This window comes from Propithecus coquereli, unplaced genomic scaffold (assembly GCF_000956105.1).
Source record: "Propithecus coquereli isolate 6110/MARCELLA unplaced genomic scaffold, Pcoq_1.0 Scaffold456, whole genome shotgun sequence".
In the NCBI taxonomy this organism is placed as follows: Eukaryota; Metazoa; Chordata; class Mammalia; order Primates; family Indriidae; genus Propithecus; species Propithecus coquereli.
The window spans coordinates 193,865-207,954 of NW_012150352.1; the positions used below are offsets into that span (position 1 = coordinate 193,865).

Sequence of the window (14,090 nt, forward strand, 5' to 3'; positions counted from 1 at the left end):
AACAGGACTGAGAATCCAGAGATGAAACCAGCTGCATATGGTAATCTAATCTTTGACAAAGCTGACAAAAACATACACTGAATGGTATATTTTGATGAACGAAGGTTCTTAAATTTAATTTAATCCAACATAGTAATGTGATTCTTTATGATCGTAACAGATCCTTTATGATCTGTGCTTTTGTTCTGTTTAAGGAATCTTTCTTACCTTAAGGCCACTATGATGTTTCCCAGTATTATCTTCTAAAAGTTTTATTGTTTTACCTTCCATATTTACATGTATGATTCCTCTGAGGTTAACTTTTGTGTATTATTTGAGATAAAATCTACTTTAATGCCATGTGGTATCTAATTGACCTCAGAACATTTATTGTGGGATTTGTGAGGATCTCCTTTCCCCACTACTCAATCATATCACCTTTTTCATAAATGAGATAACTGTGTAAGTGAGGACCTTGTTTCAATAACTAGTGCTGGCTATGTGTGCTTTGTATTTTTTTTTTTTTCTTTAGGATTTTTTAGGTCAGGGGTTAGCAAACTTTTTCTGTAAAAGGGCAGAACTAAATAAGGACCAGGATAAAGATTTTAGGCTGGGAGGACCCAGCGGTCTTTCTAGCCATCGTAGCATGAAGGCAACCATAGACAATACATAAATGGATGATTAAGGCTATGCTCCAGTGAAAATTAATTTACAAAAACCAGCAGTGGCTCAGATTTTGCCCATAGGCCATAGTTTTCTGAACCCTGTTCTGCGATAGTCTTAGCTTTGTACAGCTCCACAGAAATTTTAGAATCTGTTTGTCAGTTTATACATGCACACACATGCATGTGCACACACATGTACTATGAAAGCTGTGATTGCATTGAAACTATAGATCAATTTGAGAGAATTGAAATCTATAAAATAGTGTGAATTATAATCCACAGATATGGATACTCTTCTATTTATGCTGGTTTTCTTTAGTTTCTCTCAGTAATGTTTTATAATTTTCTATGTAGAGGTCTTATTATATATCTTTAATTGGATTTATTCCTACTTATTTGATTTTTTTGATGCTGATATAAGTCATCATTTTCAATTTTAATTTTTATTGTGGTATATAAAATATCACTTATTTTTTGGGTAATAACCCTGAAGTGCCCTTATTCAATTACTTACTAATAATAGTTTATAGATTTTTAAAACTTTTCTTCTTAAACTAAAAGTTTTATCCTTATTTTCTAATCATGATACTTATTGTATTGACAAGGACCTCTTGCACAGTGTTGAATGAAAGTGGTGATAGGAGACATCCTTGTCTTGTTCCTTACACCAGGGGTAAGAACACTTAACATAACATCTACGCCTATAGCAAATTTTAAAGTATGCAATACAGCATTGTTAACCATAGGCAACGTGCTGTACAATGGATCTCTAGGACTTACTCATCTTGTATAACTGAAAAATTGTATCCTTTGACTAATACCTCTCAGTTTCCCCCTCTCCTCAATCCCTGGGGACCACTATTCTACTCTCTGCTTCTATGAGTTTGACTGTTTTAGATTCCTCACATGAGTGGTGTCATGTAGTATTTGTCCTTCTGTGTCTGGTTTATTTCATTTGGCATAATGTCTTCTGGATTCATCCATGTCATTGCAAATGGCAGGGTGTCCTTTTTTAAGGCTGAATAGTGTTCTAAGGTTTGTACGTATGTATTACACCTTCTTTATCCATTTATCCATTGATGGATATTGAGGTTGCTTCCATGTCATGGCTATTGTGAATAATGCTGCAGTGAACATGGGAGTGCACGTATCTCTCCAAGATCCTGATTTCAGGTCTTTTGAATATATACTCAAAAGCAGGGTGCTGGATCATGTGATAATTCTATTTAAAATTTTTTGGGAACTCTCATACTGTTCTCCATAATGACTGCACCATTTTATAATCCCACCAACAGTGTACAAATGTTCCAATTTCTCTGCATTCTCACCGACACTTATTTTATTCATCTAATTGAGCCATATTTTCCTGTTTTCTCATGTACCTTGTAACTTTGTTATCAGGAACTGCATATTTGAAAAAACTCTCAACCTCTCCCAATTTTTATTGACTTGCTTCATATAGGGAAAGACCTTCACCAGTGATTCTGGCTAGAGATCCTTGGTTCCTCCAAAGCCCTTTGTCCGAATATATCTTCTCTAGACTTCAGTGTTTAAATCCCCAATTAAAGGGATTTGCCATTTGTGTGTGTGTGTGTGTGTGTGTGTGTGTGTGTGTGTGTGTGTATGTGTGTCTGTCATAATATTTTGCTCCCTCTGATGTTTGTTTGCAAGTACTGCATGTTCTTGGGAGCTACCAATTCACCAGTCCTTTTTTGTTCTCTTCCGAGCATCCCTGGAGCATCCCCTGCATGCTTCTAGGGTATGCTGGGTCCCATTAGCACTCCTAATTGGGCAAGACTGAAATCAGTACCCTACCCCTCCAAAAGCTACAATATTAGACAACTGCTCCACTCTTTTCTTCTTCCCTCCAAGGAGAGGCCATTGTGTTATATCAGCCTCTGTCTGCTGTACGGTGGGTCCTTGGGACCAGCAACAAGCCGGATCCTGTTAGTACTCTGAGACAGGCACAACAGAAACCATTTCTTGGGTGGACCCCAAGAAGCCAAATGCTGGATGCACACTTCAACTGCTTTCCTCTTCATGGAGAAGCTGGGAATTTGGGGTTTTCTCCCACTTTTTCCAAGGTGACATGGAGGGAGGGAATATGGTGAATGAATGTGTATTAATCCAAATTATTGTTTTGTTTTTTTTTTCTCTCAGCAGCCCCAAACTTTATGCTCTTTCCTGTTAGCGCTGTGATTCAGGCAAGACAGAAGCCAATTCCTCAGGCAGCCCTCCAAAAAGTCAGAATGTCTGATGCATGATCTAGTATTCTCTTATTCTCCCCACAGAAAAGTTGGGAGCTGAGACCTTTCTCAGAATTGCACCATGCTGTGCCGTGAGCAGGGATTATAGTGAGTGAACGCCACAAGTTTTCCTGCCAGCTTCAGTGTGGCTGGTTTTGCATTTGCCTGGAGTACAGGAGGTTTTAACAAGTTTTTGTATTTGTCACAAAGGGAATTTGCCCATATATTGTTGTTGAGTTGGTGTCTCTACAGGGGAACGAGGGCCTGGAGCTTCCTATTCTGACATCTTGCTGATGTCACCAATCTGAGTATATCTTTTGGCGTGCTTTCATTTCTTATAAGAGTATTATTCTACTCTCTAATCTCTTTTTTGATGGTAACTTTGTATGCAATTTGACTGTTATCCTTTAGTGTTCCTGAAATTTAAAGGAACCTGGGTTTAGATAGCTTTTCTAACTTCACAAAGCTCTTCCTTTCGTTCAGTCATGAAGTCTTCAGAATGATGGCTAAATATTTGCTGAGATTTCCTGGCTTTGTTTCTTTTTCCATTTCCAATTTATTCTGGACTTTCTCTTTTCTTCATCTCTTTTTGTCCCACACAGCAATTGGGTTTATACTGATCAACTTCTCTTCTCCTCAAAATTGGGCTTCTCAAGTTTTGGCTGCCTGTGCATCTCTCAAATAATATCAAGCAATTAGTTTTTGTGTTTTATCTATTTTTTCTGTTTTTCAGCAGGAGTATTGGTCTGCTACATGCTACTCCATTAGAACTAGAAGGAGAAATCCTCATATCTGATTCAGATAATTGCTGAATGTTGTATAGGAAAAATTAGAGATAATTTGAAGCTTTGAATTTTTTTTTTTTGAAACAGGTTCTTGCTCTGTCCACATGGGCTAGAGTGCAATGGCGTGTCTCCAACCTCAAACTCCTGGGCTTGAACCATCCACTCACTTCAGCCCCACATGTAGCTAGGACTCAGGGCACATACTACCATGCCTGGCTAATTTTCTTTAGTTTTTATAGAGATGGGGTCTCACTTTGTTGTCCAGGCTGATCTAAAACTCCTGGCCTCAAGTGATCCTCCCACCTTGTCCTCCCAAAGTGCTGGGGTTATAAGCATGAGCCATTATGCCCAGCCTGAATGATTTTTTTTTTTTTATTTCTCCAGAGTGGGCTTATTATTACTTCTGGAGAGACAAGAAAACTAGAAAAAGTTCACCTTCATTCTGTTACAAAAATTTGAAAAACTTTAAGCTGACTTTCATTCCTCCTGAGGATTATTCTTTGGATTCATCCTTACTCCTCAACTGTAGCTTTTTAGGGTCCCAACCGAAACTTCTGTGGACTTATCTTTTTTAATTCTCTCTCTTTTGTTAAGGTTTATAAATATTGAAAAATGGAAAGAAATATAGAGTGAATATGCATATACCTTCTTTGTGTTTTTCAACTCCTTTGTCTCCTCCAGCTTCATGAGACTGCTGAAATCTCTGCCTAATTTGGCCTCTTTTTTTCAACACAGGGTGCTACAGGGCTCCTATCCTGCCTCTCTTTTCTCCAGCTTTTTAATTCCATAAAATGTAACTTTCTTTTAGCTCTCTGGTGCTTCCAAAAAATTATTTTAACATTTTTGGTTGTTCTCAGAGGAAGAGTTGGTTTGAAACAAACTAATTTGCCATTGGCAAAAGTAAAAGTTTGTTATGATCACTTGTGAATTAAAATAATTCTTAGGCTGAATTTTACAATGTGTCTGTTCTTCTGTAAAATTATCAACACAAAATCAAATTAAATAAATGAAACACAAAAATAAGCATTGAGAACTAAAAAATATCAGTGGTCAAACTGCCTAAAGGTCGTATTTTATATAATATTTTCAGAAAAAGAGAAAGTGTGTTGCAAAATCTTTAAAAGGCAGTAATGGAATTTATTTTTTTCATTTCAAAATATTGAGGGCAATGCAACCGTTTTTATTACATGGATATCTTGTATAATGCTTAATTCAGGGCTTTTGGTGTGCCCATGACCAGAATAGTGTTCACTGTACCCAACAGGTAAGTTTTTATTCCACAGTCATCCTCCTGCCCTGGAATTTAATAATTATAAAAAAATTGAGGAATTATTGCTTTGGAGGACTTTCATTTTTATTTTTTATTTTTTGGAGACAGAGTCTTGCTCTGTTGCCCAGGCTAGAGTACAATGGCATCATCATAGCTCACTGCAAGCTTGAACTCCTAGGCTCAAGTAATCCTCCTGCCTCAGCCTCCCAAGTAGCTGGGACTACAATCAATCATGTGCCACCACTCCAGCTGATTTTTTCTATTTTTGGTAGAGATGGTGTCTCCCACTTGCTCAGGCTGGTCTCAAACTCCTGGCCTCCAGTGATCCTTCCACCTTGGCCTCCCAGAGTGCTTGGATTACAGGTGTGAGCCACCATGCCCAGCAAAAATATTGTTATTTTTAAGTGTATGCTATAATTTTTAAAAATGTTTTAGCTAAAGTGTTAAAATGCTATAATCTAATTTTAAAAGCTGGTGGTTTAGTCCTTTCTATATTTTATGCATGAAAATTACAGAGATATCATCAAGATATCCATTCGTTGATGATCAATGATTTAGTTGTTTTCCTAAGAACAGAAGATCCTAAAAATTGAATGAAAGTACCTTATGTGAAATATACTGTCTTAACCAAGAATATTAGAAGGAAATCACTTTACTTCTCTTTCTGTGTGTGTGTGTGGCGGGGGGGTGTATGTGTGTACATGTATATCTATATTATCTATATCTATGTCTACAGCTACATCTCATTGATCTATAATAATGTAAGATCTAGACAAAGTCTTCAGATTTTCTACTTGTCTTGTTATAATTAAGTGAATTTCAGGTCATTGGTTTGTGGGAAAAAAATACCTTGGTAATAAGTTATATAACAGAAATATATCTCTTTACCTTAGAAGAGGACCATGATGAGGCCAGTGTTCTACTTCCAAGAGAAAGTGTATGAGAATGTAAATCTTTGTGTGTGTGTGTATGTGTGTGTGTGTGTGTGTGTGTGTGTGTGTATTTGGTATCTTTTATACAAGTTGGATATTTATAGTCCTAAATTGAACTTTCTTGTTGAATTTATCTTAATATTATGTCTTAACATTCTGTCTGTCCTACACAGTTAATTTATTCTTCTTGTCTAATCTCTAGAAACTATCCTCTGTATTTCATGGCTACTAAGATCTAATTATAAGACAATAATTGAATTAAAGATATGCACTATTTCAGATGACCTTTTCGCTTCATCACTTTCACTTCAGGTGACAAATGAATGTGAGACTGGGTGGTTGTGCTGGGCCTTCATCATATATTAAAACTTTCTGAACATTTTCATCACAACAGAGTTCATCTGCTTGGTGCCATAAATAGATGAAATTACTGAATGTTCTTTCCAGTATTGCTCCTCTGAAGCAGTTTAACAATTAGTTGAATTAGAAATCAGGAGTATTTCTGTTCTATCATTTTCTGCAAGATTTGTTCCTAAATTGGAAAAGTAGCCATTTATCCAATTAGCTCAAGCATAAAACACAGGGAAACTTTCAAAGACTTGATTGTGAATTTTTTTTTTTAATTTTTTGCATAGAGTTTTACGAGGAACAGTGTTTTATGTTCTAACAAATTCGGGTTTACATACTTTTTTCATATAACTGAAAATTTTCATACTTGGTGAATAAAAGAACAAGTTTCCTAATTATGCAAAGATGAAAACTTAATACTGTATCATTATGTAAAAGTGCTTGACTGTCCCATATTTGTATATGTTTGTTATGCCAAAGATTATTATAATCAGGTTTATAGGTACTTTTGATAATCTAATATTATTGATATTCAGAATGAGACATTTTAGGGCACAAATTACAATTCTTTCAAATGTAGCTATTTCTGGGTATATACCTTCAACAAATATTGTCTTTCCTCAAAATTTTAAACCCTTCCGATATGCATAGAATAATATACTATTGTACATTTTCCCAAGAATTAGAAAATTTTTTATTTAGTAGTATATGCCATTAGCCAAGAAAAATTTTGATTTCAAGTCAAAAAAATTAATCACTTGGTTGATAGCTAGTATATTCCAGCCTCTGGAAAAGAATTAACATATTTCCCATGAGCTGAAATAGTCATAATGTATCTGTGGATTTCTTATTATTGCAGTTTTCATTTTTCATAATAGAATGAATTCAAAACAGGAATATAGCCTGAAAATTTTTTGTTTCTGATTTTAAAAGTAAATAGTATTCATTGCAAAAAATTAGGAAAACCCAGAAATGCATAACAAATTAAAAAATAATTAGATATTTATATATTCTTATATTTTTATCTGTATATATATTCATATATATACACATACATTTTAATCAAAATTTGTATTATAATACATATTACCCTTGATTTTTTTCTGAACAATATATTGCAGATATTCTTTATTTAACCATTTGTTCAATTGTATACAGGTATAAATCAAACACATATGTGTGTCCTGTGCCTTCATGGATCTTAATGTCTACTAGAGGAAATATAAGATGAACAAACGTAAATATATAATTCCAAAGTATAAGTTTTATGAAGGGGGAAAAACAGGTGCTATGAGGGAGAATAATTGTGGGAGTAGAGGACCACGTTTAGATTGAATTTTTAGAGCTGGAATGCTGACATTTAAGCAGAGGCTTAAAGAATGAGAAACAGCCTTGCAAGAGTGGGGTTAGCAGCATTCTAGAAAGAGGAAATAGCAGGTGTGAAGGCCATAAGGTGGGCAAGTGTTTGGTGTGGAAAGGAGTCTAAAATAAGGCGAGGAGGCTGAGGCAAAGCGAAGGGGATACTGCCTACAATGAGGTCAGAGAGGAAGACAGGAGCCAGGTCCTGTAGATCAAGGAAAAGAGGTTTTATTCTATGTACTATGGGAAGCCATTGAAAAAATTTAGGCTGATGAAATGATGTGACCAAGTTTACCGTCTTCAAAAGATTACTCTGGGTATTATATAGAGGATGAATCAGAAGGAGAATAAGAGTAGAAGCAGAGGTGTAAGTTAGGAGGCCATTGGTGTAGTCCATGAGAGAGATAAAAAGCTTGAATTATGCTGATGATAGGAGTTATGGAGAGAAGTAGAGAGCTGTGAGGCATTTTTTGGAGTTAAAATTGATAATTTATGAGACAATGATGAATAGGAGATGGTGAGTTAAAAAGGAGTTGAGATTGATGACTTCCATTATGGCCTGAGGAATCAAGCAGATGGTGGTATCATTCATTGACAAGAGGTAGACTTGGTAAGCACCAGGATTGCTGATGATTGTGGTATAAAATGAACAGCTTACATTTGGATGATAATTTTGAGAGGCCTGTAAAACAACCACATATGTAAATTAAGAAGTCAATTGTACATACAAGTCTGTGCTCAGAGCTGAGTCTGGGCTAATGACATACATTTGGAAGTTATTATCATGTAGATGGGATTTAAAACCAAAGGAACAGTATTAGCCCATTTTGTGCTGCTATAATAGAATACCTGAGACTGGGTAATTTATGAAGAACAGAAATTTATTTTCTCACAGTTCTGGGGGCTGGGAAGTCCAAGATCAAGGTGCTGGCATCTGATGAGGGTCTTTTTGCTGCACCCTCACATGGCAGAGGGCAGGGGGGCAAACAATGGTCAAATGCTACATGAAACCTCTTTTGTAAGGTCTGTAATGCCATCCATGAGGGAAGAGTCTTCATGCCCTGATCACTTTTTTTTTTTTTTTTTTGAGACAGAGTATCACTCTACTGCCCTGAGTAGAGTGCCGTGGCGTCAGCCTAGCTCACAGCGACCTCAAACTCCTGGGCTCAAGTGATCCTCCTGCCTCAGCCTCCCGAGTAGCTAGTACTACAGGCATGCACCACCATGCCTGGCTAATTTTTTCTATATATTTTTAGTTGTCCATCTAATTTCTTTCTATTTTTAGTAGAGACGGGGGTCTCGCTCTTGCTCAGGCTGGTCTCCAACTCTTGAGCTCAAACGATTCGCCCGCCTCCGCCTCCCAGAGTGCTAAGATTACAGACGTGAGCCACTGCACCCGGCCCCTAATCACTTCTTAAACGATCTACCTCTTAATACTATCACATTGGCAACACTTGAATTTTGGAGGCGACACATTCACAGCATAGCAGGAACAGATGAAGTAATCTAATAAAAGAGTGACTATAGAGAGATTAAGAGTGCTTAGAACTGTGCTCTGACAATGAAAGACTGAATGCCTGAGAGTCTGAGAAGAGGAGAAACACAGGGGAACGTGATGTTAAAAGGTTAGGAGAGGGTGCTTCAGAAAGGAAGGAGTGGGCCGGGCGCGGTGGCTCACTCCTGTAATCCTAGCTCTCTGGGAGGCTGAGGTGGGCGGATTGTTTGAGCTCAGGAGTTCGAAACCAGCCTGAGCAAGAGCGAGACCCCGTCTCTACTAAAATTAGAAAGAAATTAATTGGACAACTAAAAATATATAGAAAAAATTAGCCGGGCATGGTGGCACATGCCTGTAGTCCCAGCTACTCAGGAGGCTGAGGCAGGAGGATCGCTTGAGCCCAGGAGTTTGAGGTTGCTGTGAGCTAGGATGATGCCACGGCACTCTAGCCTGGGCAACACAGTGAGACTCTGTCTCAAAAAAAAAAAAAAAAAGGAAGGAGTGGACGGCTGTGTCAGATACCACTGAGAGTTCCAGTGAGATGAGGGCCAAAAGGTGACCAACTGGATTTAGCAATATGAAGGTCACTGGTGATAGTGCCAAAAGCAATGTCAGGGCTATGTGTTAGAAGACATATTGTAATGGATATAGTCATGATTTATAGATGATTAGCTAACACCAGAAATTTAATGGCTACAAATTAATCTTCATTAGAGATAACAGAGTATACTCGGCCACCTCCTTGCTGACAAGCCAGTGCTCCATCAGAAACAGGCTTGTGGGTGTTTTAGTGGCTTATAGGCCCTGGGAAGTTGCTAGCCTGTACATCAATGGGACTTACCCGGGAATCTCATTTTATTTTCTAAATTTCCTTCTGAATGCAGGTTTGGGTTAAAATCTAAATATTTGGGAATATGGGTACTGGCTGAGCTTCTGTTTGAGAGTGTTGTGCATTTACTACTTGGGTGTTCTCCACTGTGGTCTAGAAACCATTTTGCCTCCTAGGAGTGGGAAGGCTGGGAAGGCCCAGGCCCCCTCTGGTTTACCCTTAAATTTTTTGACCACTGCTCTGCACTTTTGCCAGCTGCTGGTTATTTGGGTGCATTCTCTTATTCCCATTCCCTCAAAATTAGAAAATTAAAATGTGTAAGTTCATTGTAGGCTCTTCCTCAGGACCTACCATGTTTTATGCTTAAATAGAGGAGAGTCCTAGAAGGAATGCAGACTTTGTAACCAAAGTGACTTAGGTTGGGACTCTCTGCCTCAATTTTCTTATTTCTAAAATAACTATACTAACAATACCCTGCAGTGTTATGGTAAATATTTAAAATAATATATGAAACATGCTTGGAACAAAGTAAGTACTCAATAAATGTTGGCTGTAATTTTTATTGTTGTTCAAAGTAAATGCTCAATATATTTGAAATCTTTAATTACTTACCTGGGTTATGGTTTGATTGTATGATATTGGTCCATGATATAAAACATTGTCCAATGGCAGAAGGCTCTGAAAATTAGTTGTGTGTGTGTGTGTGTGTGTGTGTGAGATTCATAGCCCTAGTAAATTCTTGGTCATCAATATTTTATACCATAGTTTTATTATGAAAATCTAAGAACGCTCATGATCCTCACATTTTAAGGGATTAGCACAGTTCTCTATTAAAAAGATAATATTTCCTTGAACTTTAATAAAAGTTGGTTCTCTGATAAGACAGCATGCTTGATTGCATAGGGTTGTTGAGAACCAAGGTTAAAATCCTCTCATTAGGATTCCATGGCAATTGGAAAGGAGGAATGTAAGCCAAGGACAAAAAAGAGATGTAAAGTTTATATTTGTTCTCTATCTTTAGGAGCAGTACCTAGTGGCCTGCTTTCACAGTGAAAGGAGGGAGGACTAGAGGTGGAATTTTCCTTCCTGGTTTCCACTTGCTCTAAGATGAATAAACTATTTTTTCTAAGCTAAAGTGCATCACTTAGCTTAAAAACATGAAAATGGTAGATCCCATTTTAGCTGTCTAGATACCATAAGAATTAAAACAAGATAAAACAAAACCAACTGATTTTTGTGACGTAAGTGTGTAGGAGATTATAAGAAAGTTCTCCCCTAACATGAGTAATAAACTGTATTGTGCAGAGCACTGTTTCCTGTAAACATTAGGGATGAGAGCGATGAGTATTTTGACCCATGCAATTTTAAGAGTATGTATTGCCTGGCTTAGTTATATACAAGGTTAGGAAAATAATTTATAATAAATTTAAATTTAAGGTTAGAATGACTTCTTTTGATTAGAAGGGGATTTGGCTTTCAAGTAGGGAGAAGAGGAGAGGAAATATTAGAGTTCGTTATATAAATTTTGAGGAGAAACTGATTTTTGAATGAGCTCAGGGCTCATTTTCTGATTTCCCTGAGTGAATAAGAGGCATGATTTGATCTCTAAAAATTTCTCTACAAGGCTTTATTTGATAAAAATCATTGGATATTTATTGCTTATGTTTTAAAGGAATCATGTTAAGTACTGTACTTGCAATGAGTCACCATAGAATGCTTGATGTTCACCCCTCTCCCTCCCCTTCATTTCTCTCAACAGTTTGGAAGAACTGAAGTAATCGATAATACTTTAAATCCTGATTTTGTAAGAAAATTTATTCTGGACTACTTCTTTGAAGAAAGAGAGAATCTTCGTTTTGACTTGTAAGTTCTGCTAAAACCTGCATTTTTTAAAATTGATTTTTGAAGATAATTTTAGTAACCTAAAATGGGGTTACTAAGTGGGGTTTCAGTGCAGTCCTATGGTTGCACTGAATCTGGATTATATTGGCAGGAAACCAGATTAATTCCATTCACAGTGTGGCCCAAGCAGAATCTCGAGCACTGCTTTGCATTTTGTAGGTTCGAATAAATGTTGAATAAATAAGTAAGCAGTTTAACCATGCCGGGCAGTATATATGAACATTCTTTCCAAATGTCCTGTGCCTCAGTGGGTTTCTTACAAGTTCTATATAAACTCCAAAGTGATCTCATCCACTCCCATGACTGATGTCTCTCAGATCTTTAAGTTTCTCTTAGCACGCTACATGGATCTCTGCTTAACTATTGCTTCCTTTTATCCCTGGATGGCCTGTATTTACAAGGATCACAATGGTAGGGTCAGCATTTCTAATATTTTTAAAATTCTTATTACTTTCATAATGAATCAGTGTGTTTATAAGATGTTATTAATTGTAGAGTTTTTTTTTTCCATAGAGGTGAATTGTGGTGATTGTTGAAGTATCTGGATAGGGTTAAAAGAAAACCTATTGGGGGGGATGGGGAGGAAAGAAAGGATGCTATTAAGAAAGAAAGGATGCTATATATCAAAATAATTAAAGGTAGTTTATGAACATCACAAGTATTTAAAAATATGTCTTATTTTAAACAGCTGAAAATAATTTGTTCCATGCTATCACAATTTACAAATACTTTTTTTTTCAATGTTATAGTCAGAAAATTTATAGAAATATTTATTTTAAATGTAGCACTTTAAAAAAAAAAAAACCAGAAGTGACTTACATTAAAAGCTCCAAGGTGTATTGTTTCAAGTACATGTTATTACTATCTACACCTTTACCCATTAAGCCAAAAACATTTCAAACAACTTTAAGTTCATAAATTAATAATGAGGTACAGAAGTCCAACCAGAATGGGACAGAAAGTGCTCCAAGTTAGAAGGGGACAACATGGCTCCTTAATGATGTCTCCCATACAGCACCTGTAATTAAGGTTTCTTCCCTAAAATTGGAATGTGACATTTTAGTTGCTCTGGTTGTGACTGGTTTATTCCCCCAATTCTAATAGTGTGCTAGCTAGCATCAAGTGGTTGCCCAGGAGGTCAATCCAAGCTTCTAAGTCGCACACTTGTAGGCCCCAATTATTGACATGTGGCTCAGGAGGGCTGACAAACCTGAAGGTTGGGAAAACTTGCTTAAAGGAGGAACCGCCATTCCAGCATAAACTGTCCTTAATCCTACTGCAGAAATTGTTTTCATTTTGGAGGTGGTGAGTCCCAGAAGATCATGGCCAAGAAGATGTCCTAAGTGGCTTCCTCTAAGAGTTTATCCCCCAGAGGGAGCCATCTGGCCACTTGCTTTTTATTACATTTCTAATAGCTGCTCCATTTCCTCAATGGCTGTTGCAAAATCATTTACTTGACTGTTACATAAGGTTTGCTGTTCTAGGAATCGGAGACTTTCTTCCTCTTTCATCTTCAACTTTACCTTTAAGGCCTGTAACTCCTCCATCTGCTTTTTGGCTGTTTCGTTAAAAAGCTTCAGCTCATCTTGCAAAGTTTCTAACAGCAACACAGAGTCTGTGTGATCTGTCGTGGATTCTTGCCGTGATGCCAAAGTCTCATTGCCTAAAGCTGGGTTCAGGCCTTTGCTCTCCAGAATTGCCAAACAGTTGTCCTGAAACTTTTCCAGCAGCTCCACCTTCTGGGTCAGGTCCTTCAGCTCTCCCTGAGTTTCAGTCAACTTCTGGTGCAACTGCTTGTTGACGGTCTCTAACAGCTGGCTCTTATCCTTGAGCTCTTCCTCTGATTTTTGCTTAGTTGGTGGTTTGTAGCCCTTTTTGACATTCCTCCTGGTGGCAGTGTCTGCAACTTTCATCTGCCCATTCTCTCGTTTCGGTTTGGTGATTTTCATAACATCATTCTCTGAACCTCCTGAATGAAGATGTCTGGGAACATCAACTTCTTTGGACCTAACAGGTAATAGACTCTTAGAAGTGGCTCGAGTTTGTGTGTCTGCGGGAAGGCCGACGCTCGGCACAGAGGGGGGCTGCAGGCTGTACACGGTCTTAACCACACTGGTCATCGTAACGAGGCGGCACGGCTGGGCCCCAGGCGCCTGCAGCTCCTGCCCGTGGTCCTGGTCGCTCTTGTTCAGAAGATCTACAAATACTTTTTGATAACAAAAGCTATCAATATCCTATCTGAAAAAGTCATGATTTGCTTCTGAATGTTTAAAAAAAAAA

At 37.4% G+C, this 14,090-nt stretch overlaps 1 protein-coding gene across 1 annotated transcript in view; it reads left to right on the forward strand.

The window, feature by feature from the left end:
* CPNE8 (copine VIII) overlaps positions 1-14,090 on the forward strand; it is a 247,662-nt gene that overhangs the window by 39,262 nt on the left and 194,310 nt on the right. Inside the window, exon 4 of the mRNA XM_012654995.1 lies at positions 11,668-11,771. Coding sequence (XP_012510449.1) covers positions 11,668-11,771 — 104 coding nt within the window. The remainder of the gene's footprint in view (positions 1-11,667; positions 11,772-14,090) is intronic.